The 25,294-nt window shown below is 45.2% G+C and overlaps 1 protein-coding gene across 1 annotated transcript in view; it reads right to left on the bottom strand.

The window, feature by feature from the left end:
• Positions 1-25,294, bottom strand: part of LOC126273092 (repulsive guidance molecule B-like) — a 1,683,331-nt gene that overhangs the window by 112,742 nt on the left and 1,545,295 nt on the right. Inside the window, exon 4 of the mRNA XM_049976517.1 lies at positions 23,903-24,042. Within this exon, the coding sequence (XP_049832474.1) occupies positions 23,903-24,042 (140 nt within the window). The remainder of the gene's footprint in view (positions 1-23,902; positions 24,043-25,294) is intronic.

Genomic DNA, 25,294 nt, shown 5'->3' with positions numbered 1-25,294 from the left:
AGATTAGGTGGGTAGATCATGTAAGCAATGAGGAGGTACTGAACAGGGGAGCAAAAATGGGCTGCTAGATTTGTTACCGGTAGGTTCAACACGCGAGTATTACGAAACGCTCCGTGAAGTCTAGTGGAAATCCCTGGAGGAAAGATTATGTTCCTTTTAAGGAGAAATATTGAGAAAATTTAAAGAACCGGCGCCTGAAACTGACCCCGAACGATTCTACCGCCGCCAGCGTAGATTTCGCATAAGGGCCATGAAGATAAGAGAAGTTGGGGCTTGTACGGAAACACAAATGGAATTTTATGGGAAGTTTTTTTACCGGCCGTGTGATAGGTGCGGCCCGCAGCAAGTACCAAAGCAGCACACCAAGTATCAAAGCAGCCCCATATGTGAGCACCTATAACACGGCCGGTAAAAAAGCTTCCCATAAAATTCCATTTTATGTACATCTACATTTATACTACGCAAGCCACCCAACGGTGTGTGGCGGAGGGCACTTTACGTGCCACTGTCATTACCTCCCTTTCCTGTTCCAGTCACGTATGGTTCGCGGGAAGAACGACTGCCGGAAAGCCTCAGTGCTCGATCGAATCTCTCTAATTTTACATTCGTGATCTCCTCGGAAGGTATAAGAAGGGGGAAGCAATATATTCGATACCTCAACCAGAAACGCACCCTCTCGAAACCTGACCAGCAAGCTACACCGCGACGCAGAGCGCCTCTCTTGCAGTCTGCCACTTGAGTTTGCTAAACATCTCCGTAACGCTATCACAGTTACAAAATAACCCTGTGTCGAAACGCGCCGCTCTTCTTTGGATCTTCTCTGTCTCCTCTATCATCCCGACCTGGTACGGATCCCACACTGATGAGCAATACTGAAGTATAGGTCGAACAAGTATTTTGTAAGCCACCTCCTTTGTTGATGGACTATATTATCTAAGGACTCTCCCAATGAATCTCAACCTGGGAAGCAAATTTATGATAAGCTGAATATTTTCAATATGAAACTTCCGCCTCAAGATGGTGTTCTATCATTGGTCAATCGCGGTTTTTACTGTTACTGTTAATGGTAAGTATACTATGTGCAGACCAAAAATACTCTTCTTCTTCTTCTTCCTCTTCCAGTGTGGCTCAGGTAAGCTAAAACGGCTTGACACCCCTGATATACAGGGTGTTACAAAAAGGTACGGCCAAACTTTCAGGAAACATTCCTCACACACAAATAAAGAAAAGATGTTATGTGGACATGTATCCGGAAATGCTTAATTTCCATGTTAGAGCTCATTTCAGTTTCGTCAATATGTACTGTACTTCGTCGATTCACCGCCAGCTGGCCCAATTGAAGGAAGGTAATGTTGACTTCGGTGCTTGTGTTGACATGCGACTCATTGCTCTACAGTACTAGCATCAAGTACATCAGTACCTAGCATCAACAGGTTAGTGTTCATCTCGAACGTGGTTTTGCAGTCAGTGCAATGTTTACAAATGCGGAGTTGGCAGATGCCCATTTGATGTATGGATTAGCACGGGGCAATAGCCGTGGCGCGGTACGTTTGTATCGAGACAGATTTCCAGAACGAAGGTGTCCCGACAGGAAGACGTTCGGAGCAATTGTTCGGCGTCTTAGGGAGCACGGAACATTCCAGCCTATGACTCGCGACTGGGGAAGACCTAGAACGACGAGGACACCTGCTATGGACGAGGCAATTCTTCGTGCAGTTGACGATAACCCTAATGTCAGCGTCAGAGAAGTTGCTGCCGTACAAGGTAACATTGACCACGTCACTGTATGGAGAGTGCTACGGGAGAACCGCTTGTTTCCGTACCATGTATAGCGCGTGCAGGCACTATCAGCAGCTGACTGGCCTCCACGGGTACACTTCTGCAAATGGCCTCCACGCTCACCCGACCTCAACCCTTTTGACTTTCATCCAACAATGTGTCAATCCTGATTTCAGTGCAATATTCTCTTTACGGATGAGGCTTCATTCTAACGTGATCAAATTGTAAATTTTCACAATCAACATGAGTGGGCTGACGAGAATCCGCACGCAGTTGTGCAATCACGTCATCAACACAGATTTTCTGTGAACGTTTGGGCAGGCATTGTTGGTGATGTTTGGGTTGGGCCCCATGTTCTTCCACCTACGCTCAATGGAGCACGTTACCATGATTTCATACGGGATACTCTACCTGTACTGCTAGAACATGTGCCTTTACAAGTACGACACAACATGTGGTTCATGCACGATGCAGCTCCTGCACATTTCAATCGAAGTGTTCGTACGCTTCTCAACAACAGATTCGGTGACCGATGGATTGGTAGAGGCGGACCAATTCCATGGAATCCACGCTCTCCTGACCTCAACCCTCTTGACTTTCATTTATGGAGGCATTTGAAAGCTCTTGTCTACGCAACCCCGGTACCAAATGTAGAGACTCTTCGTGCTCGTATTGTGGACGGCTGTGATACAATACGCCATTCTCCAGGACTGCATCAGCGCATCAGGGATTCCATGCGACGGAGGGTGGATGCATGTATCCTCGCTAACGGAGGACATTTTGAACATTTCCTGTAACAAAGTGTTTGAAATCACGCTGGTACGTTCTGTTGCTGTGTGTTTCCATTCCATGATTAATGTGATTTGAAGAGAAGTAATAAAATGAGCTCTAACATGGAAAGTAAGCGTTTCCGGACACATGTCCACATAATATATTTTCTTTCTTTGTGTGTGAGGAATGTTTCCTGAAAGTTTGGCCGTACCTATTGGTAACGTCCTGTAGTCTTTTTTCCTTCGCTCTACTTGCAAGTTGCAAACGAAATGAAATGACTAGTTGTGGTACAAGGTGCCCTCGACCCCACATCACAGTATGGCTAGCGTAGTATCTGTGTAGATGCAGATGTAAAGTCAGCTCTTTTCCGAGCACTGGCAACATTACTGAAGGGTCTGCGCTAAACTGTACTGGAGAGCGTACTGGAACACTTGGTGCTTTCGCGAGCTCAAGCACGGTGCGTGTTTTTGCCAGAGGCGGCGTGCGTGCCCGCTGCAGCTGCAGCCGCGCACCTGTGCAGCTTTTGTCTGCAGCAGTTGCTCCGCGCAGCGACAAATACGGTGGGACTACTCGCCCAGAGACGCACGCTGCGAGCCACGCCAAAGACGGCTGCGCCTCCTGCTAAGGAGGTGACACGCTGTAAACAAAGTATCAGCGCACGGTAGGCGGGCGGGCGAGGCTGTGGCGTAAACAGGTCCTTGTCTACACACTGGCACAACTCCAGTAATAAATACAGACTCTGAACAGAAGTCTGTAGCTAAGGTAGAATTTTCAAAATTTTTAGGTGTGTCCATTGATGAGAGGTTAAACTGGAAGCAACACACTCATGGTCTGCTGAAACCTCCGAGTTCAGCTACGTATGCTATTAGGGTTACTGCAAATTTTGGTGATAAGAATCTCAGTAACACGTTCCACATCATTACGAAGCGTCGTATTCATGATCTATGGAACAAGTTTTAATCTAATCTAATCTACAGAGAGCACTCGCTCGTAAGGTAAGCATGTGATGGAAATACCATGGGCCCTGTATCCTCACAACTACAGTCGTTCAGACTCCTACAATTTATTACGAGACCGTGTTGTATTAGCATAAACATTTGCTACTGTTGAAAAAGAGTCGAAACCTATTCTGTAAATAAAATTAGAATTTAACAGACAACTGGAGCCTTCGATTTCAATAAACCAACGGTCATTCACTGTGATATACTGTTTCTGCAAACTGAAGACCGTGTATCCGAGTCACAATGGCGAATTATAGGCTGATCCACAAGGTTACAAGTTCCTTCAGCAGCGTACTGACGGGCTCTGGGAGTGTTTGTATTTCACTACATGCGGTAACATTGCATGGACTAATGAAATTAGTATCTAACGCAAGGGACGTTCGAAACGTCTATGAACAGTCTTGGTAAATAACTGCACAATTTGATACACTGTTGCACTGAAAGTGATTTTTAGTGATCCTCTAACGTCCTCCCGGGGAACATCACGCCCTCCAAACTAGCTCTGTCAGAATGAAGCGTTCTGCGAACTCAGATTGTAAACGAGTCTTGGTAGCATGTGTTGTGTCGTTACTACCCACTACTAACGTGTAGTGGGTGCAGAGACGATATATGTCGGTCGGTTCAAAAATGGTTCAAATGGCTCTGAGCACTATGGGACTTAACATCTGAGGTCATCAGTCCCCTAGAACTTAGAACTACTTAAACCTAGCTAACCTATGGACATCACACACATCCATGCGCGAGGCAGGCTTCGAACCTGCGACCGTAGCGGCCTCTCGGCTCCAGACTGTAGCGCCTAGAACCGCACGGCCACTCCGGCCGGCAAGTCTAAAGACTATCTACAATTGTCACTGTTTGATATATAATAGGCTATTTTGATAGATCAGATCACCATTGCGCCGTAGCACTGAAACGATGTTCTTTTAACTCTAAAAACATCAACTACAGGAAGCATTTATCTACTGATGTGTAGTGTCCTGTCATTTTACTGGAACAAATCTTAGGAAAAAACAACGCGTTTTCCAGAGATCTTCAATTTGCTAATGCTTTGAAACTATTTATATCCGTAACATGATGAAGAAAACCTATCAAATAGGATGTTTAAAATGCCATACAATACGGCGGCTCCTGTTTTGCGGTTAGACACTGTACTCGCATTCGGGAGGACGACGGTTCAATCCCGCGTCCGGCCATCCTGATTTAGGTTTTCCGTGATTTCCCTAAATAGCTCCAGGCAAATGCCGGGATGGTTCCTTTCAAAGGGCACGGCTTACTTCCTTCCCCGTCCTTCCCTAATCCGATGAGACCGATGACTTCGCTGTCTGGTCTCCTTCCCCAAAAAACCAACCAACCAACCAACCTACCTATGTTTTGCTCGTGGCGTAAAACTATGTCGCATCTCACTGCCCACGTTCCTCTCCACGAAGCAAAAATCTTGCATGTCAGATTGTTTATTTCACGCTCCACTGTGTATTGGAACTACTAATTCCACGCTGTGACGTCACCGGCTCCTCGTCCACGTCTGGTTAGAGGACGGCTTAAGGCATCTCATTGGAAGTCACCGGGCTGACTTTAGGGTTATTGACTGTCTTATGACGTCGGTTGGAAATAAAGTTGCGAGAAGTCCTGGCAGAAAACAGCGCTTTCCATAGGAGTGGTACATATAGTAGCAGATAATGGACCACAAAAAAGTCTGCACTCTGCTCCTGATAGTGGTGGACTGAAAGACCTAAACGTCAAAACATTTATCAGTGGAGTTTGGGTGCCAGTAAAAACGAATTATCGGCTGGCAGCGATCATGGGTGAAGGAGACAAGCTACGTGCTCTCTGTCACAGATGTGGTGTTCAAAAGTGTTCGATATTGTAAAGTTGGCAGCTGTTGATCCACAGTTATGAACAAAGTTATGTTCCCAATATCGAAGGCTTCCTAGAATTCTAAAGTGCTGGGCATCCATTATCCGACTGATTGTTGCGGTTTAGTGTGCATAAAGGTGATCTGTGGGCACAGGCCTCATCTCGAGGTCGTGCTGCCAATAGCTAGCTGGAGGTGGTGTTTAATGGAAGAGGCAGACTCTGACAGATCGAATTGAAGCCGTTAAGTTAGATGGATTTCCGTGCAAACGAAGAGTGACTTTTGACTTGATGACTGTGAACTGCTGTACTGTTTTGCCTTCGTGGAGAAGCGGGAGCGTGTTTATTGACTGTTAATGGTGCACGTTTCACAGTCCAGCCCGTGGATCTCTCACATCTTTCAGAAGATTGATAGATAGGTACAGGGCATTAACACTTTGGGGCACTGACCAAGTTTGTGGAAAATATTCACTGAGGGTTAAGATAGTAGTTAATGACAACGCAATCGAATCTGTAAAATACTTTCACTATTTTGGATGTGAAACATCGCATGTATAAGGAGATGACACGTCGATTACATTGAACAGGTTTACCAGTGAATCAATCGTAGAACTTACCACGGAAAGAATCACGATTGAAATTTTACTAAATAGTCGAACTGCCAGCCTTACTATGTAGGATGATACCGTGATGATGCTGCAAACTTCCAGGGATGATGGAGGCGGGTAAATGCATAAATGTGAGGTAAGGTACCGTGGTACGGAAACGATCGAGTCGAAAGTTACAAGCGAAGATCGTTGTGATACCTCTGAATGTACCGGTACTATTGTTGCTCCTATTATAGTGTAGACAACATTCATAGGTGGTAGTATGGACAAAAACAAATCTACTAAACATGGGCTCTAAAACGCATTATGTTCAGAACTATGAACACTTGTTTGGTTGAAGAGAGACGTTTCACAGTAGCGAAGATGAGCAAGTGGTGGCGGTTCTTTAGGTATGCATTTCAAGCTGGATTTTTGTTTTGGTCCATACTAGTGCTACTGAAATTCATTTACCCTATACAATCTTAGCAACAACACTGCCGGTATATGTACTCCACTTTCAGACGTATCAGAACAATTTTCTCTTATAACTTCCGACTCAATCGTTTCAGGACCCGAGTTCCTTACATCAAATTGAGACATTTACCATTCCCAATCATTCCTGTAAGTCCATAGCATCATCACGATATCGCTCTGCAAGGTAACGGATCGGGGGTATTGGATAAAATACAAGAGAAACAAATACCAGAAACACAACCGAGATTTCTTACAGCGGTGAAGGGCTTAATAAAATAATACAATCCTGGAAATTGAAATAAGAACACCGTGAATTCATTGTACCAGCAAGGGGAAACTGTATTGACACATTCCTGGGGTCAGATACATCACATGATCACACTGACAGAACCACAGGCACATAGACACAGGCAACAGAGCATGCACAATGTCGGCACTAGTACAGTGTATATCCACCTTTCGCAGCAATGCAGGCTGCTATTCTCCCATGGAGACGATCGTAGAGATGCTGGATGTAGTCCTGTGGAACGGCTTGCCATGCCATTTCCACCTGGCGCCTCAGTTGGACCAGTGTTCGTGCTGGACGAGCAGACCGCGTGAGACGACGCTTCATCCAGTCCCAAACATGCTCAATGGGGGACAGATCCGGAGATCTTGCTGGCCAGGGTAGTTGACTTACACCTTCTAGAGCACGTTGGGTGGCACGGGATACATGCGGACGTGCATTGTCCTGTTGGAACAGCAAGTTCCCTTGCCGGTCTAGGAATGGTAGAACGATGGGTTCGATGACGGTTTGGATGTACCATGCACTATTCAGTTTCCCCTCGACGATCACCAGAGGTGTACGGCCAGTGTAGGAGATCGCTCCCCACACCATGATGCCGGGTGTTGGCCCTGTGTGCCTCGGTCGTATGCAGTCCTGATTGTGGCGCTCACTTGCACGGCGCCAAACACGCATACGACCATCATTGGCACCAAGGCAGAAGCGACTCTCATCGCTGAAGACGACACGTCTCCATTCGTCCCTCCATTCACGCCTGTCGCGACACCACTGGAGGCGGGCTGCACGATGTTGGGGCGTGAGCGGAAGACGGCGTAACGGTGTGCGGGACCGTAGCCCAGCTTCATGGAGACGGTTGCGAATGGTCCTCGCCGATACCCCAGGAGCAACAGTGTCCCTAATTTGCTGGGAAGTGGCGGTGCGGTCCCCTACGGCACTGCGTAGGATCCTACGGTCTTGGCGTGCATCCGTGCGTCGCTGCGGTCCGGTCCCAGGTCGACGGGCACGTGCACCTTCCGCCGACCACTGGCGACAACATCGATGTACTGTGGAGACCTCACGCCCCACGTGTTGAGCAATTCGGCGGTACGTCCACCCGGTCTCCCGCATGCCCACTATACGCCCTCGCTCAAAGTCCGTCAACTGCACATATGGTTCACGTCCACGCTGTCGCGGCATGCTACCAGTGTTAAAGACTGCGATGGAGCTCCGTATGCCACGGCAAACTGGCTGACACTGACGGCGGCGGTGCACAAATGCTGCGCAGCCAGCGCCATTCGACGGCCAACACCGCGGTTCCTGGTGTGTCCGCTGTGCCGCGCGTGTGATCATTGCTTGTACAGCCCTCTCGCAGTGTCCGGAGCAAGTATGGTGGGTCTGACACACCGGTGTCAATGTGTTCTTTTTTCCATTTCCAGGAGTGTAGATAAGGTATAGGTAATCGATAGGAGTTCAAGTCTCCAGTGTGCAAGATAAAACTGCTTGAAGAAATGTAATGAGTATCTGCAAAGAGTGGATCCAGAGAGACTACACGAGGTAAAGAGTTTTAAACCAAAAGGGAAACGATATTCTGGGAGACGAGAAAGAAGGAGGAGGAGCCATAGCAAACCACAATTGTTCTGTAGAGGAAAAAGAAGAGGAAAGAGATGCAGTTTAACCCTGTGAAGTGCACCGAGAAAGGCAACCCTTTTTTTGGGGACCGTTTTCTAAATATTGCAATGCAGAAAATCGATCGGGTCTTGCAATAAAAATGTTCCCTATTTTCTATCCGTAGCACTAAGTGGTATCATTTGTCTCGCAGGTCAAGATCGTATGGATTCAAAGCGGGATTACGTGGCGGTACAGAAGCTCCGGCACCGACACGAAGGGCCGGTTATTAGGTTGTGTAAGTAGGCTGTTAAGGTTTATATGTTGGCAACGCCATGTAGCGCTCTGTATGAAAATCAATGACTGTGCTGCGTGCAGTCTGTGGCTGGTTGGCATTGTTGGAATATTCGCTATTGTAGTGCTGGACAGTTGGATGTCAACAGCGCGTAGCGTTGCGCAGTTGGAGGTGAGCCGCCAGCGGTGGTGTGTGGATGGATGGATGGATGGATGGATGAAGAGAGAGAGATATATACATCCCAGAGTTTTGAGAGGCTGCTATAAGCGGACGATCTGGACGTGTGTCCGCCAGAAAAAGGAAATTTGTAAAGATGGATGTCATGAATATATGATGACTTTTGAACATTATTTTGTTCTCTATCAAAATCTTTAATTTGATAACTATGCCTATCAGTAGTTAATGCCTTCAGTAGTTACAATCCTATTTAGCTGGCAGTATTGGCGCTCGCTGTATTGCAGTAGTTCGAGTAAAGATGATTTTTCTGAGGTAAGTTATTCATGAAGGGTATAGGTTATTGTTTGTCAGGGCCATTCTTTTGTAGTCAGACTGCGTTGCGCTAAAAAAATATTGTGTGTCAGTTTAGTGACGATCAGAATAAGTAAAGAGAGGAATGTCTGAGTACGTTCAGTTTTGCTCAGCTGTTTGAAAACTCAAATAATGTAGAAGTTTACCAGCACATTCATTTATAATTTTTCAAAGAGGACGTTTCGGTTGGAAAAGCTGCTGACGCAGCAGATAGTTCGTGGAACACAGAACAGAAACTGTTCTGCTGCCACATTTACACCTCTACTTGTGAATCACGATGAAATTCATGGCTCTCGGTGAAACAACCAGAGGACAGTGTATACCGCCCGTCTTCCTACAGGCCGCACCTAAGACTCCACAGCTCGAGTAGCGCTCGTGTGAAGGTGTTTCCTAAGCAGACGGGAAGCAGAGCTAGCACACAGATGCAAACACGTGTAACAGCGCACAGCTCAGCCTGCTGAGACGGGAGCAGTTGAGACCGGTTGCTCGGTGGCGGTGATCAAACTCGGCCAGCACCTCCGTGTTTGTTAGTGTTCGACATTAGCGATGTGTGACGTGGGCGGAGGCGCCGGTGCAGATCTGTCTGGCGCCAGACGGGTACACACAGGCCAGCAGATGCGAAACACGTGCATTGTCAGCACACTTCCGCCCCGTTCTAGCGTCTCCCCAGGCAGCCATTAGCCGCTACGTGCAAATCTTCAACGTTCAGGCACACTGAGTCAGTAGCTTAGGCCTTAAAACAACTTTTAATTAAGGACATGCAAATGAGGTGCTTCGGCAAATGATAGTACGCGGAGGAGTAGGTAACTCTTTCGGAAGTGTTTAAACTGCCATCACGCGGTATGTGTTTCCCAACGCGAAGCGCGCCAGACTTAGTATTTCGTCGTCTGGTTTGCCCCACAAATTTTCGGCATCATCTGGCGCGCTAATCACGCAAATTGCTTACGAATACGGACACGGGACGAGACAGATAACGTGGACGTGGATGTAGACAGGACATCCGACCTCACGAAAGAGAGCGCCGTCGGCACACGGCACGAGGTGGCTAACGTGATTTACGCTCTCTGCGTTCTCCAGCGGCAGTTGTCAACAACTGCATGTGACGCGCTATCCACAGATTTTCCTCATGAAAATGGACGCGAGGACAACTGCTACGTTAACTCAGTTAGCTACCGTCAAAGAAGAGCGGGGGAACTCGTCAAGAAGATTCTGTGCTCTTCGATAGCTTGAACAGCCAATTGCGGTAGAGGACCACTACATATCCTGCTCAACGATGTGAGAAAAATACTAGCAGAAGTTATTCGTTCACTCAACTGAATATCACATTTTCGGCTTTAAACTGGATATCATTAAAGTATCTTCTTCTTTTCCTACTGCCATTGTCCCGCATCATGCGCAGGGTCGGTAGGGGTAAGTACGAATTTGGCATGATTTGTTTTTAAGGGGTGGCTGGATGCCCTTTCTGCCGCCACCCCATACCCCCTGGGACGGAGTATGTATACCCTAGCTGTCTGTGTCTAGTGAAACCATGAAATAGTGCCAATGTGTTTCAAAAGTCAGAGTCGTGACAGACGGAATGGGGGTGCCAGCCCGGTAGTCACCTAGGGGTATGTGGAAAACCGCCTAAAAACCACATCCAGGCTCTCGTCGTTAAACCGCAGGGCGGATTCGATGCGGGCCAGCGCGCCTATCAGAGTCCAGGGAGCAGCGCTCTCGGCTAACGTGGCTGTCTGATAAAATACTTTCCACATGTCTAATGTCCATATTCTCAATTTTGTATTGACTACCATCACTCTGAAGGAACTTACTTCATCATATATGTTCCAAGATCGAGAGTCGTTGCGTAATTTCATTCAAATGGAGGAGGAGGTGGTATCTTTCGAAGCCGTTCATCATCACTGAAAAAGATATTTCCCGGCAAGATACAAACATAAGGCTGTCGATAAAACCAAAAGGTGGGTATATATCCCTTGGACTATGTTTCTACAGCAAAAGCTACCAGAGAGCACCGCTGTGTTCACTTTATAACAGACTAGTAGTTACGTTAAGATTGATGGCTCCTGGCGAATCATTCCAGTCACTGGGCTAAGAAATAAAAACTGCAGTAAATATATTATGTGTAATAAATAACATCAAGTGCTGGAGATAATAATTCTATTACTTAATAAGAAAATCCCAGAATCTTACAAATATATACGGTGAAAGAACATTTCCAAGTAGCCAGAGGCGAACCTGCTACCTCTTCCACGACAGTTACGCTGAGGTTTCAGTACAGAGTGTTCGGAAATTCTCGTTATAAACTTCTAGGACTTTTATAGAGGATTGAGTACACAATTTTTTGAATAGGAACCCGTCTCGGGAAACGTACCATTTCCGTTCTGCGACGGTTTCACTTCGTATGTTAAATCATTCACTTCCACTTGGGGAACTGAATTAGGTATGACACAGTACGGCTACTAGGTAACAACTCGAAAGGAGACATAACGAAATATCCATTTACGGCCTAAACACATTTGTTTGTATTAACACTTAAATATTGCGTTCTGTATGTACAGCAAGCTCTTTTATATTTAAAAAAATCATGTAACACGTAATGTGTTCGTTGGTATTGTCACCTAGTGACTGTACTGTGTCGCGCCCAATTCAATTCCTCAAGTAGAAGTGGATGAGTTAAACACGTGAATTAAACCGTCGTAAAACGGAAATTTTATCTTTCCGAACATGGGTTACTATTTAAAATGTTATGTACTGACGCCCTTCTAAGAGTTCTATTTGTTCGTAACGGGAATTTCTGAACACCCTGTATAACAACAGTATGTAAGCCACATGGTATACAAGGTTTACAAGTGTCTAAAGGCTGTGTTTGATATTTGTATTTAACTATAACAAATTACACCAAAAATGACGTGCTTTTGATAGATCACGAATGAACCGTAGCATTGAAACGACATACATACAAGTTGTTATATGAAAAGCGTGACAAACGAAGAAGCCTTTAATTAGCGATATCTAGTGTCCAATCAATTTATAGCTGCTCAATACGCCAGTGTTTCGAATCAGCTTATATTCATAGCACGTAAATCATAACATAAAATCACCAAATATACAGTTCAGCTCCACATGGCGTAACCCTGTATTTCGTCTCCTACGTTTTGCTTGTGACATAAAACATTGTCGCAGCACGTTGGCCAAGTTTCTCTTGACGGGGCAAAAATCTGACTTGGCAGAATCTCCTTTCACGCTTCGCAATGTGGTGGAACGTGAAATTCATCACTTTGACGTGACAAAAGTTCACGAGCTACTCATCCACTAACGCTTTCGAGTGCCGTAAGAGGATACCTCAGCACACTTCAGTCTCATATCAACCGATAAGTATGCAAGAAAGTGTGTGTCATATTTGATCATCATTAGAAACCACTTAGGAAAGTAGCTATTGTGGCGTAGAGCTTGATAACCTTGACTTAACTGTTCGCAAAAAAATCTGGGAAATGTGTGAAATCTAAGGGTGTGGCATATGGGGCAAGATGGGCCGGGAATAGCGAGGCAAAACGTATTTCCTCTATACCCTAATTTATGCAAAAGAGCTAAAGAGTCAGATAAGACTTCTGTAATTGAAACTGCTTGTTAACATTCGTCGTACCAAGAGAAGGATTAGGGAAACTACTTCAAATGCGTTTATGACATCACTTATTCAAACAGTACGTAATGACGCATGCTGCATGGAAGCCCTTCCACGAAAGCGATTTCCAGCTCTTTTGTCTAACTCCTCCTTTTGTGCACTGTTCCTACGTCAGGTTAACGAGGTGTATGGCAGACGGAACTTTGTGTACCGCCCCCGACCCACTCAGGTCACCTTTCATCATGCACAACGTCCCTCTCGTTGCGCCTGCCATTACGAGATGGATGAGCGTCTGCATGAATGCTTTCAGGCTTACTAAACGAACCCGTGACGAAAAGTGCTGCTCTTCTTAGGACCTTTATTTCCGCTATCAATATTGAAGGGCTGACCGAACGGGAGTTCGGGCTATATTTCCTGAGGTTTCTTCCCAAGAATCTCAGTCTGGCACCTGTCTTTCCTACTATTTGTTTTATGTGCTCATTTTAAGTCGCTCCATTACCCATACTCCCAGATTCGTTGTACGGTGATTGTGTGATCATACACCAAAGTGGAACTTGCGCCTATTTATGTACAGTGCTTTATATTTGGTTATGCCGGAGGATATGGGACCCCGCACCAAGAGTCGATTCTCTGCAGTATTCCTCCGTTTCGATACAATTCTCTAGAGTTGTGACTTCACTATGGTACTTCCGAAGTTGTTCTCTAGGACATTCACCTATATGAACAAACGTTACATCATTGTACTCACCCTCTGTAGAGCTTGCTAATGGTGTCAAAGCGTAGCATTCTCTCAAAGAAAGAAATATGAACGTAATTGCTACAGCTGAAGCGCACAACAAAAATATTACGTGTCCGCCTCTGTATTATCGTTTGACGAAAACGATTCGAAATCTTGTACCGTTCACGAAAAGAGAGCTGCAACTTCTCGCTCAAATCACCCTGTTATTCCTTGGCCAGCAATTTCGCGTTCAGTACTGCATCACTACGAAAGCGGGATGCTTTATAGCTGACGTCAGCTTGTCTGATGGGTGTGCTTGTGGAGGCGATAGAAAAGTTGCTTCGCATTTTGACACAGCGTTCTACCAGATGACTTACACTGCACTTGTGGAAACGAACGAACCGCTTCGCGTGCGTTAAACCGCTACTCCGTCACCTTCACGACATACCGCCTGTTGCGGTCGGCTGCGCGGAGACATTACGCCACAACCTTGAAAGCTCCAAGATGTTATCGGGCCCGTCCACAATTCACTAACCGTTTAATTCCGTCCGCCGTATCTGTGGAAAGGCCGGAAGACAAACGACGAGCGAGGCGACGGACGCAGTGAGTGGCTGCGATGTCAAATTAACTCAACGAGCTAATGGCTTATTGCGAGTGCAAGTCACGTGGGCAGAGGGGGGAGATAATTGCGGCCCCTCACACCGGCGGCGCCACTGACGCCCGCGGCGCGATGCTACATTGTTTGTTGACCGAGGCAAGACGCCCGCCGGCCCGACTCTGCAATTAGGCTCGGCCTTAAGTACTCTTCATTCCGGGCTGTTCCCGTCGTAAATTATCTGCGCCGGAGCGCACCATTATATGCATGTACACTGTATCTTCCCCTCCTCCACATAAAATTAATTTCGGACAATCTGCCGTCCTCACTAATTCCCCAAAGTGCGGCAGATACGCGCTGGGTGTCTATTAACGAGGTTATGATCGGACGTGACACTAGCGTAAGAACCGGTAGTCTGCGCAGTATAATTGCCATCCACAGCACCAGCTGGAAGTTTACAGCTGTGCCATCCGCTCTCCTGGGGACTGGACATAGAAATAAATCATCGTCACTCCTATTACAAAAGCTAAGGTAACATTTGTTGCAGGAAACTAGTGCAATAAAGGACATGTCGTAGACATTAGAAACTCACTAAACAGTTAAAATTTCCGTGAATATTAAGCGGTAGACGGAAATGCGTCGATTTATCATTATTAAAACGTTGTTTGATGTATTGTTATGATGATTGTTATAACTACAATAAAAAGAAGTACAGCAACAACAACAACTACAACAATAATAATAATAAACTTCTCATGGTTGGGATTCACAGTCGTATAATATTTCTTAAAAGTCGTCATAGTCGCCGTTGACTGTATAAGTATTTATTGTTACATGTCGTCGTCAAAATGCAGCCTTTTGACTGTGAGAGTCCCACAAGATCTGATGAGTGCGACACTTATTACATCGTAGTATGTTGTTAAATATATACATGTAAATGTATTTTCGCGACAACTGACTTAGGTCCACAGGTTGTCAGTGCACCTGAACTTGTATGTGTGAGATTATTAGAACGATGGAAACATCGACAGTTCAGTATATATTTAACCAACAACATATTACGATGTAATAAGCGTCGTACTCATCATCAGATCTTGTGGGACTCTCAAGTCAAAAGGCTGCATTTTGACGACGACATATACTCAAGTCAGATAGTTTTATATAACTTTGCAGTGTTACTTGAAAATGGCCATAAGGCGGAAATTGCAATAGTAACAATAAATACTTTATACAGTCAACGGCAACTGTGATGTCTTTTAAGAAATAATAATAATAGTAGTAAACACCATCCAGGATAATTGTGTCACGACTGTTTGCCATCGCTATGAATCCACTATCTATAACTGTAATTACTGTCAGTCAGAGGATCAAAAATAGTTTGCCTACTACCCATCGATGACCTGAGACTATATGGAAAATCTGAAGCTGAAATCAAGTACTGAGCAACACAGCTTGAATCTTTAGCACTGCCATTAACATGAAACTTGACCGTGACAAATGCGCCACAGCAGCACCGAATAAGGGCAAGATCACAAAATTTAAAGGTATAGAAGGAACAAACGGACAAGCCATTACCAACCACCAGTCTGAAGCCTGTAAATACTTGGGCAGCTTTCATATGGATAGCATAAAGCACGCGCAAGTGACAAATATCGTGAGCAAAGAATACATCTAAGAGATATTTTGAAATGAATAATTTATTGAGTATATGTCAGCAGCGCTTGAGAAACAATTGCAGGCAGTTCCAGCATCTCCTTGTAAGACAAAATTTATTCGCTTAGTATTGCGATTGTTGACGAACGACACGGCATCTGATTCGCCGGTCTGCATTTTCAGGGTGTACACGGTCCGGGAGATCCGGGTCAAACCCGGGAATTTTTTCGTCCGGGAGAAAACCGGGGAAAAACCCCGGCAAATTTTTTAGAATTCCGGGAATTTTTCATTGTTTTAGTTACCAGTTAGATTTTTGCGATTTTTACTGGAAGAAACCAATACTCTAACGAAGGATTCTACTGTATCGCTGGGCGCTATTATCTAAATTGCTCTGGTTCGGAAATATCGTAGATCCGGGGCTGATGCACAGAACAGTCTGCGTTGTAGTGGGTAGTCTCCACGTGACCTGTGTTTACGTTCAGTGATTTCGCTGTTTCCTCTTCGTTTATTGCCCTCACATTAAATGAAAACAAAAAAGATTTTTGTGGCCGGGAGCTACCAAATACGTTCACATAATTACGGAAGGCTAAAATACATTGTTACTTTCAGGTTTTATTTCCACCTTTCTGACAGTCAAGTATTAATCGCCTTACAGAACAATGAAGTTATTTTTGTCGGTTTGCTAAAGAGATTTGGCTTTTATTAATCTTTTGCGGTGAGGCAGTCAATTTATTTGAAACGAAGTGTTTAATTTCACACTGTTGGCTAGTTTCAACTGTTCGCTGAATTTCAATTGCACGTTTTCCATTTTCTAGCTCGTATGGCATTATGCCGTAATAAAGAACCAAACATGAGATAATATAGTACTGGTACTCATTTACATCCGAATCGGGACATGCGAATATGCATTTTAGTTGGGTTCACGAAATTCTGATGCTCTTGAAGTGTTCTCTGATGCCTTGTACTTTTTATGACACAATGTAAGATCTTTTAATGTTTTACACGTACGAACATAAGGGCTTCCTACGTCGTCGTAGCTGAGCGAGTGCGACGACACCTGTTATCTGGCGCTCTCTGGCAACTACTGAAACGAATCTATTTCTAACAGTGCGAATGGTGGTTTGAATTACTTTCAAAGTAAATTTCCTTTTACGCAAGGTGATCTATGTGCGAGAATGTACTATGAATGGCAGAGCGTTTGACTCTCATATAAAAATCAACTCATTGAAGACGATACATTTAGAAGGATTTCGACTTCAGAAGAGCAGACATTTGTGTCGTTATTAAACATTTTACTGGCACATTTGTGATAGTATCAAAGTGTAACACGCGCAAAAAGATCAGCATTATATGTGGAAGCTTAGCTTTTCTTGCAGATTATTAATCTTCGAGACCACTATTATTTGTGAAAGCTCTCTTTTCCTTGTAGCTACACTATATATATTAATTTAAACCATTAACTTTTCTTTTTTGTGTGTTCCCGCTACTGAAAGAGTGATCTTGCTTTTGGTTGACTACATCACGTGTCCTATACTGTCATGAGCTGCCTAGATCACGTGACATGTGCTATGACTGGCTTACAAAAGCGCGCCGCAATCTTGATTTCATTGCTCCGGAAAGTAACATGCAGTGTTTGGTGGAATTCGAATTTATAACTCCGTAACACGAAAAAATGCAGCGTACATGTTGCTGCACATCAAAGATCTTTCAAAAACTTTTTTTCACCCCTGAGTTTCGTTTTCTAAAGTGCCGGCAAATTCTACGTCTGTGTAGAAAACCATAAACATTTTAAGGTTTGATAAGTTTTACAGTGCCGAGGGAAAGTATTCACCCGGGAAATCCGGGAATTTTTTTCCTTGTCCATGTATACACCCTGATTTTATGTGCTCTTAATTTCGGATACCGCCAGCTGATTTGCTGCTCTAACAAGGAAAGTGTTCTGCTACTTTTAGCATCTCATTTACTAATCCAGTTGCCTCGGCATCGACTTTTGCACAGGAGTACGTTAAGGGAGGTAGGACGTTAAACGGGCCGACTTGGAGCAGGAGAGGTACCACAGGATATTTTAATTTACACTGTCTATACTTTCACAAATAAATTCATAAAACTTTGTTAGCATGACCAGGAAGGCTTCAGGATTCACCCTCATAGCAGAGGAAATTCAAAAACAATTTTTTTTACATGTGAAATTTCATCATTTTTTCACTTGGTAAATAGCTGCATTTGTTGCTGTAGGTACACTTTTCTTCATAAGTAAGAGAGATTCTTCGATTAATTTTGCACAGCATACAAACCATACTTACAGGTGTATGAAACTCTAGAATTTCCCACATCTGTTAGAAACTGTGGTAAAAATTTAGATCATTAACTATAAAATTCGAGTTTTCTCTAAACACGAAGTTTAAAACTTAACAGTCCATTCATTTTTCCATAAATTAAGTAAATTCTAGAGTTTCATACACCTGTAAGTATGGTTTGTAAGCTGTGCAAATTTGACCGAAGAATCTCTCTAACTTATGAAGAAAAGTGTACCTATAGCAACAAATGTAGCCAACAGTAAGTGAAAAAATCATGAAATTTCACATTTAAAAAATATTATTTTTTCGTGTTTTTGAACTTCCACTGTTATGAGTGTGAATCCTGAATCCTTCCTGGTCATGCAAGTATAGACAGTGCAAATTACAATGTCCTGCGGTGCCTCTCCTTCTCGAAGTCGGCCCGTTTGACGTCCTACCCCCTAAGTTGTCTCGCGGCTACGGCAGACAGGTAGCCGGGACAGCGGGCAGAGCTATTCCTGATCCGCCCTCGCCGCCCGCCTCGTCGGGCTTTCGACACGCGCCGCGCCTGTGCCTAGGTATAGCTGTGCGGCTGCCAAACGGTCGCCAGGTGGCGCAGCTGCGCGTATATCTCTGCCCCGCTGCCGAGACACGCACCGCCGCGTAATCCGGCCTGCGGACAGAAATACTCGCCCCGTGGCTCGTTCGACCCGCGATGACGGACTTAGGTGCAGCGCTGCTGCCTCTAATTACGACATCGCCCGAACATCTCGCTGGAACGGCCGCTGCAGATAACTTACGCCTGTTTCACATCCGTATTACACAGCCCGAGCGACTTCTGTCTTCATTTTCTCCCCACGCGACCGGTGTGAAATACCGGGTGATCAAAAAGTCAGTATAAATTTGAAAACTTAATAAACCACGGAATAATGTAGATAGAGGGGTAAAAATTGACACACATGCTTGGAATGACATGGGGTTTTAATAGAACAAAGTTCACAAAATGTCCGACACATGGCGCTGGACAGCAAAACGTCAGTGACTGCGCATGACAATCGTGTATAAAAGTAGCTGCAATGAGACAGAATCAGATGCGCCAGCAATCCCAGCATGTTGACGTTACCTGAAAAGGCGTTTTTAGTGTAGCTGTATTATCAGAATGGGGAATGTGCTAGTTCAGCGTTACGATCCTATCGCAATAGGAAGGGGATTCCAACGGGTAAAGGCCCGTTGACAAATGCAGCTGTGGCGAGAATGATTTCGAAGTTCGAAACCACGGGTTGTTTGGACGATAGACTCAGTAGTGGCCGACCGAGCACAAGACGTAATGCTGCTGAGACAGTTCAGGAAGAAATGGAGACTGTAGCGGGTTCGTCTATGCACGGAGAAGTGAGCGCTCGTGCAGTCGCACGTAGCACCGGCATTCCACACACTACTGTTTGCTTACCACTGAGGCGTTCCCTCCGATGCTATCCGTACAAAATCCATCGGCATCATGAACTGTTACCTGACGATTTAGTGAAGCGGAGGGCATTTGCGGTGTGGGCGTTTCAAAAGATGGCGGAAGATGACGATTGGTTGAGTAACGTGTTGTGGACGGACGAAGCTCATTTCACGCTCCGAGGGTCTGTCAACGCCCACAGCTGCAGAATTTGGGCTACCGAAAATCTTACAACTGTCGTGGAAACTCCACTGCACGACGAGAGAGTCACGGTATGGGTTGGATTTACCACATCTACCATTATCGGGCCTTTTTTCTTCGAGGAAATGCGTGATTCTGGTTTTGTAACTGCTACCGTGACGGTCGAGAGGTACGCCGACACGTCACAGAATCGCACCATCCCCAGCCTGCCTGATAAAACACCTGCTGGAACGCACGATCTTTATGCAGTATGGCGCTCCACCCTATATTGCTAGATGCGTGAAAAATCTCTTGCGCGCGTCGTTTCGTGATGATCGTGTGTTCAGCCGCCACTTTCGTCATGCTTGGCTTTCCAGGTCCCCAGACCTCAGTCAGTGCGATTATTAGCTTTGGGGTTATCTGAAGTCGCAAATGTATCGTGATCTACCGACATCTCTAGGGATGCTGAAAGACAACATCCGACGCCAATGCCTCACCATAACTCCGTACATGCTTTACAGTGCTGTTCACAACATTATTCCTCGACTACAGCTATTGTTGAGGTATGATAAGGGACATATTGAACATTTCCTGTAAAGAACATCATCTTTGCTTTGTCTTACATTGTTATGCTAATTACTGCTATTCTGATCAGATGAAGCGCCATCTGTCTGACATTTTTTGAACTATTTTTTTTTTGTTCTAATGAAACCCAATGTCATTCGAAGCATGTGTGTCGATTTGTACCTCTCTATCTACATTGTTCCGCATTTATTCAGTTTTCAAATTTATATTGACTTTTTGACCACCCGATATTTGCCGAATCGACCGTTGGCGTTGGACGTTTTGACTATGCATTCGCTGTGGTTCCTGCAATTGTCATATATTTACTTTTTTTCACTTCTCTCATATTTTAACGAAATTAAGCAGTTCTTAGGAACAGTTCTGAAGAACGAGATTTTTCACTCTGCAGCGGAGTGTGCGCCTATATGAAACTTCCTGGCAAATTAAAACTCTGTGCAGGACCGAGACTCGAACCGGGAACCTTTGCCTTTCGCGGGCAAGTGGTCTATAAACTTCATATCAGCGCAAACTCTGCTGCAGTGTGAAAATCTCATTCTGAAACATCCCCCAGGCTGTGGCTATGCCATGTCTCCGCAGTATCCTTTCTTCCAGGACTGCTAGTTCTGCAATGTTCGCAGGAGAACTTCTGTGTACTTTGGAAGGTAGGTGTCGAGGTACTGTCAGAATTGAAACCGTGGGGGCGGGACTTGGGTAGCTCAGATGGTAGAGCACTTGCCCGCGAAAGGCAAAGGTTCCGAGTTCGAGTCTCGATCTGGAACAGAGTTTTAATCTGTCAGTAAGATTCAACAGTATTATAACAGCAATACACGAACAATGAAAATGATGTAGATTTTCACTTCTGACTTTACCTAGTTTACGGATACGGCGCTTCTCCTTGCCTCCTCCGTGTAACGAGGATGATTTCGTGGTACACTTCGAGAACCGTTCGGGTTTTGGCCAGTTGGTGTGAGTAGTCACGTCGCCACCATCGCTTTACATTTATTTTATGTTTAACTTAACACATTTCGAAGCGTTTCGATCACGTGTTTGTGCACTGAGGCGACAAAAGTAATGGGATAACGATATGCACATATACACGGAATGGTAGCCGAAGCTATACACATGTTTGGAAATCATTAGGGAAGTCAATATTCCGCGATCTGAGATAGTGTGCTAAAATACCAAATTTCAGGAGTTATCCCTTACTACGGACAACGCGCTTGTCGAGTCCATGCCACGTCGATACGAGGTCATCAGTCCCCTAGAACTTAGAACTACTTAAACTTAACTAACCTAAGGACAGCACACAACACCCAGCCATCACAAGGCAGAGAAAATCCCTGACCCCGCCGGGAATCGAACCCGGGAACCCGGGCGTGGGAAGCGAGAACGCTACCGCACGACCACGAGATGCGGGCATAAGAAGCATCCTTTGACTTTTTTCACCTCAGTGTATACGTAAGAAACAACATTTAATGACAAGGTTTACTTCTTTACTGTAGAGTCAACAACGAAATTATCTGAATTAAACTATGTACAGTGTTTGGTGATGGACTGGCTGCTGGGTGAGATGGGTAGAGTGGATAAGGGGGAGGGATGGGAGGTGGGGGAGGGGCGAGTATGTGATGTCCAGTGGAATCGAGTAAGTGAAAGCGAAGCTCTGCACTCTGGCCCAAATGGACCAACCGCGACCGACCAATCGCCGTGTCGTGACATCATTCGGATGCGGTATACAGAGGCATGCGGTCAGCACACTGCTCTCGCAGTCGTTGTCTACCTTCTAGACCTCAGAGCAGCTACTTCACACAAGTAGCTCCTCAACTGACATCACGACGCCGGGTGCACTCTGTTCCAGTCCTTCTAAAGAAAAATCCCTCGCAGTACCTGGTATCGAACGTGGCAGCCAGATATGTGGACTTCTGAGATATGGTGGCGTACTTCAGTGATACCAGCTGCACCAAAATGTCTTCCCGTAGTTTAAGCCAGTCTGAGACGGAGCAAGATTCACGTGACAGCTCCAGTGCAAGCTCCGTCGGCTACTAGTCTGCTTCCCTCCAGGAAGCTTCGCACGTTTTCCGTGATAGCGATGGAGCTGTTTCCCACGTAAGGTTCTCTGAATGCTACCTGTGCCGGCCAATCAGGAAACCTGTTTGGATGGCAGCCTGCAAGGCCATGTTTCACAGAGTGCACTGATTAGCCCTCAAACGATTTTAAAGGAACATGTTTAACTACCTAGCACTTCATTAACGAATGTAGTTACAGTGATATCTCGTAAAATAACTTACTGCATGAAATTTGAATAATTTGCAATAAAAATAGCAATACCCATGAGTCTGCCTATGGTGAACGTTAGGTCAGGCAGTGCTGCGTACAAAATATAGTGCCAATATTGAGTTATTCTTTCAACTTGGGAAGACATCCGTATCTCCAATCTCGATAAAATGGATTGTATAATGCGTACTCAGTTCCACTCGCGCTTGCCGACGATAAAAATCCAGTAGGCAAATATTCTCGATAAAATCCAGTATGCAATATTCATAATATCACTCGCATCCCATAAACGGTTTGAGATACAGAAACGAGATTTTTGCAAACGATGGCATACAAAGATAAAAGTATTTTCCGCACACAGTTAATACGGAAAAAATCTTTATTTACTGCTATATGCAGGAACTATTCATTTTTTCGATGGAATAATGATTTTTTAATGGCGGCGAATAGCCGGTGAAACTAGAATTTGTGTGAGTTTTGTAACATAAATGAAGAGATGACATTTATTTTTGTACCGAGAATGGACTTTCTCAGGAGGTACTGATCTGTCTTGCTAACAGTTGTTCATTTGGTAATACACTATTTCACGAATGTGTTGCAATCTCAATTACACTAGAGTGGTTCAAATGGCTGTGAGTCTTATGGGACTTAACTCATTAGTCCCCTAGAACTAGTTAAACCTAACTAACCTAAGGACACATCACATACATCCACGACCGAGGCAGGATTCGAACCTGCGACCGTAGCGGTCCCGCGGTTCCAGACTGAAGCTCCTAGAACCGATCGGCCGACGGCTAATTGACAGGATTCTGCACACTGAGGTCCTTGCATTGCGACAGCTGGAATTTGTCGAATCTGGTTTTAGGTAATCTACGATAGGGAGGGAATTGGCCACCTGAACCAGAGTCGTGACGGACTGATGCGTTATCTATGCTACTGTGTTAAGAGGGGACGACGTTTAGCACTGTTAGCCAAAATCTCGGAAAGTACTTGACCGTTTTAGGCCTACATTAAATTTTTACACGATACTCTCATAAAAATTTGAACGTAAATAGAAAATAGTGTCGCTGAAGCCACTACGTTCACGGGTCCAGCAACTGGATAGGTCTCTCTCTCTCTCTCTCTCTCTCTCTCTCTCTCTCTCTCTCTAAGCTCTTATACCAATGATCCCAACCAATGTATCCATTCATTTTATGCAACTTCAACTGTCAATCAAAGTTGTGTTTGCTGTGCCAATAAACAAGGCTCAAGGTCACAGAGAAGTGCAAAGAAGTGATGGGCAGAGGGGGAAGGGCTCAGTTGTCACAACAGAGAGGGGGGAGGGGGAAATGGAGAGACGGGGAGGGCGGTAAGGAAGGAGCTAGGAGGTGCACACATGTTCGGTGAGTGCACAGCCCTGCCGGCTCCGCCAGTGTGCTCCAGGGTTACTCACCGGCCAGCATGGCGAGCAGCAGCAGCAGCGGTCCTAGCAGGCGCGGGGCAGTGGTCGTGGTCGTGGCCGTAGGACGGGCGCGCGGCCGCGCCTCCATCACCGCCCCCACATCGTCACCTGCGCCCCGCCGACTGCATCCTCTGCAACACAACCACAACAACAACTTGCATCAGTCTGCAGTCCGGCTGGCCTCACGCGCGCCAAATCTCATGTGCTGCTCTCGTCCACTACAAACACTCTTATCTCTAGACGTTTCACATTGTTTCAAACATTGTGGTACACACACTGAAAGACGCTGAATACAAAACACTCGTGTTGCCCGAAGCGTACTACTGTTTGCACAGTGTCTCCCAGTTCCATTAGAACTGTGGATATGAAAAATTAGCCAAGTATGTTCACAAAATCACTGTATGTCTTCAGTATAGTTTTCCCCACAGTAAATAAAGAGGTAAAATCGTTTTCAAGTGTTCTGAAACAGACATTTTAATCCTCTTTCTGGAACTGCACGTAGTACGGCAGTACAGTTTTCTTAGATGTCCTAATTTGCATCGTAAGTGTATCCTTTATTGCCAGCTTCAATTTAGGGAACAATCAGAAGCTGGCTGTGGGCAAATCCGGCGAATACAGCGGGTGATCCAGGGCGGTGATCCAGTTTGCTGGCACAAAACACATTCAGCTTGCGGGCTGGGTCACTGTCGTGGAGGAGGCACCAGGAATCTGCCTCTCTGTATTCGTGTCGAATTCGATGAATTCTCGCCCACAGACGACGGAGCAATCAAAAAACTTACGACGCCTCGCTGGTCCACCGCTGTTTTCCGACTAATACCAGCCACGTACTGTTACATTCGCGGTCAAAACGCCTGCTGCAGAGGAGCTAGTACTTTGACCTTCTACACGGGTATTGTTTAAACTTCTAGGAGGGTAACGCCACAGCTCACCACGAGATAGCACTGGAGTTTGAAATTTCACACCAGCTTTCCTAAAGGAACTGGGAGACACTGTGTGATTAAACATCAATACTGCCCATACGACGCAATATTATTTTTAAAAAACTACATTTCTTCATCAGTGTTGCAATACTGCTATTGTTAAACCGAAATTTAGAACTTCCGAAACAAACTCCAGTGCCAGTGTGTTATAAAACCTATAGGGTGAGAATCATAAGTGTAATACACGTCGAAAAGAAGCCGCCAATAAAACCCATGTTCAACTCGTTGATTACTTTTCGTCAGTTCGTCAGACTCTTCTGTCGAGTTAATAGTAGCGATACGAAAGGTACAAAAAAAAAGAGATGCATGGATTTGTTGCCAGCGCCAGTGTGACACATTGTTAAAGTATTTCGCACTACTGAGGTCGGATGCATTTGTTGAAACCCCACGTCTATGGAGAGGG

The sequence above is a fragment of the Schistocerca gregaria genome, chromosome 5 (genome assembly GCF_023897955.1).
Source record: "Schistocerca gregaria isolate iqSchGreg1 chromosome 5, iqSchGreg1.2, whole genome shotgun sequence".
Lineage (NCBI taxonomy): Eukaryota > Metazoa > Arthropoda > Insecta > Orthoptera > Acrididae > Schistocerca > Schistocerca gregaria.
The sequence above is the reverse complement of the archived record's forward strand: the minus strand, read 5'-3'. Positions and strand labels throughout refer to the sequence as shown.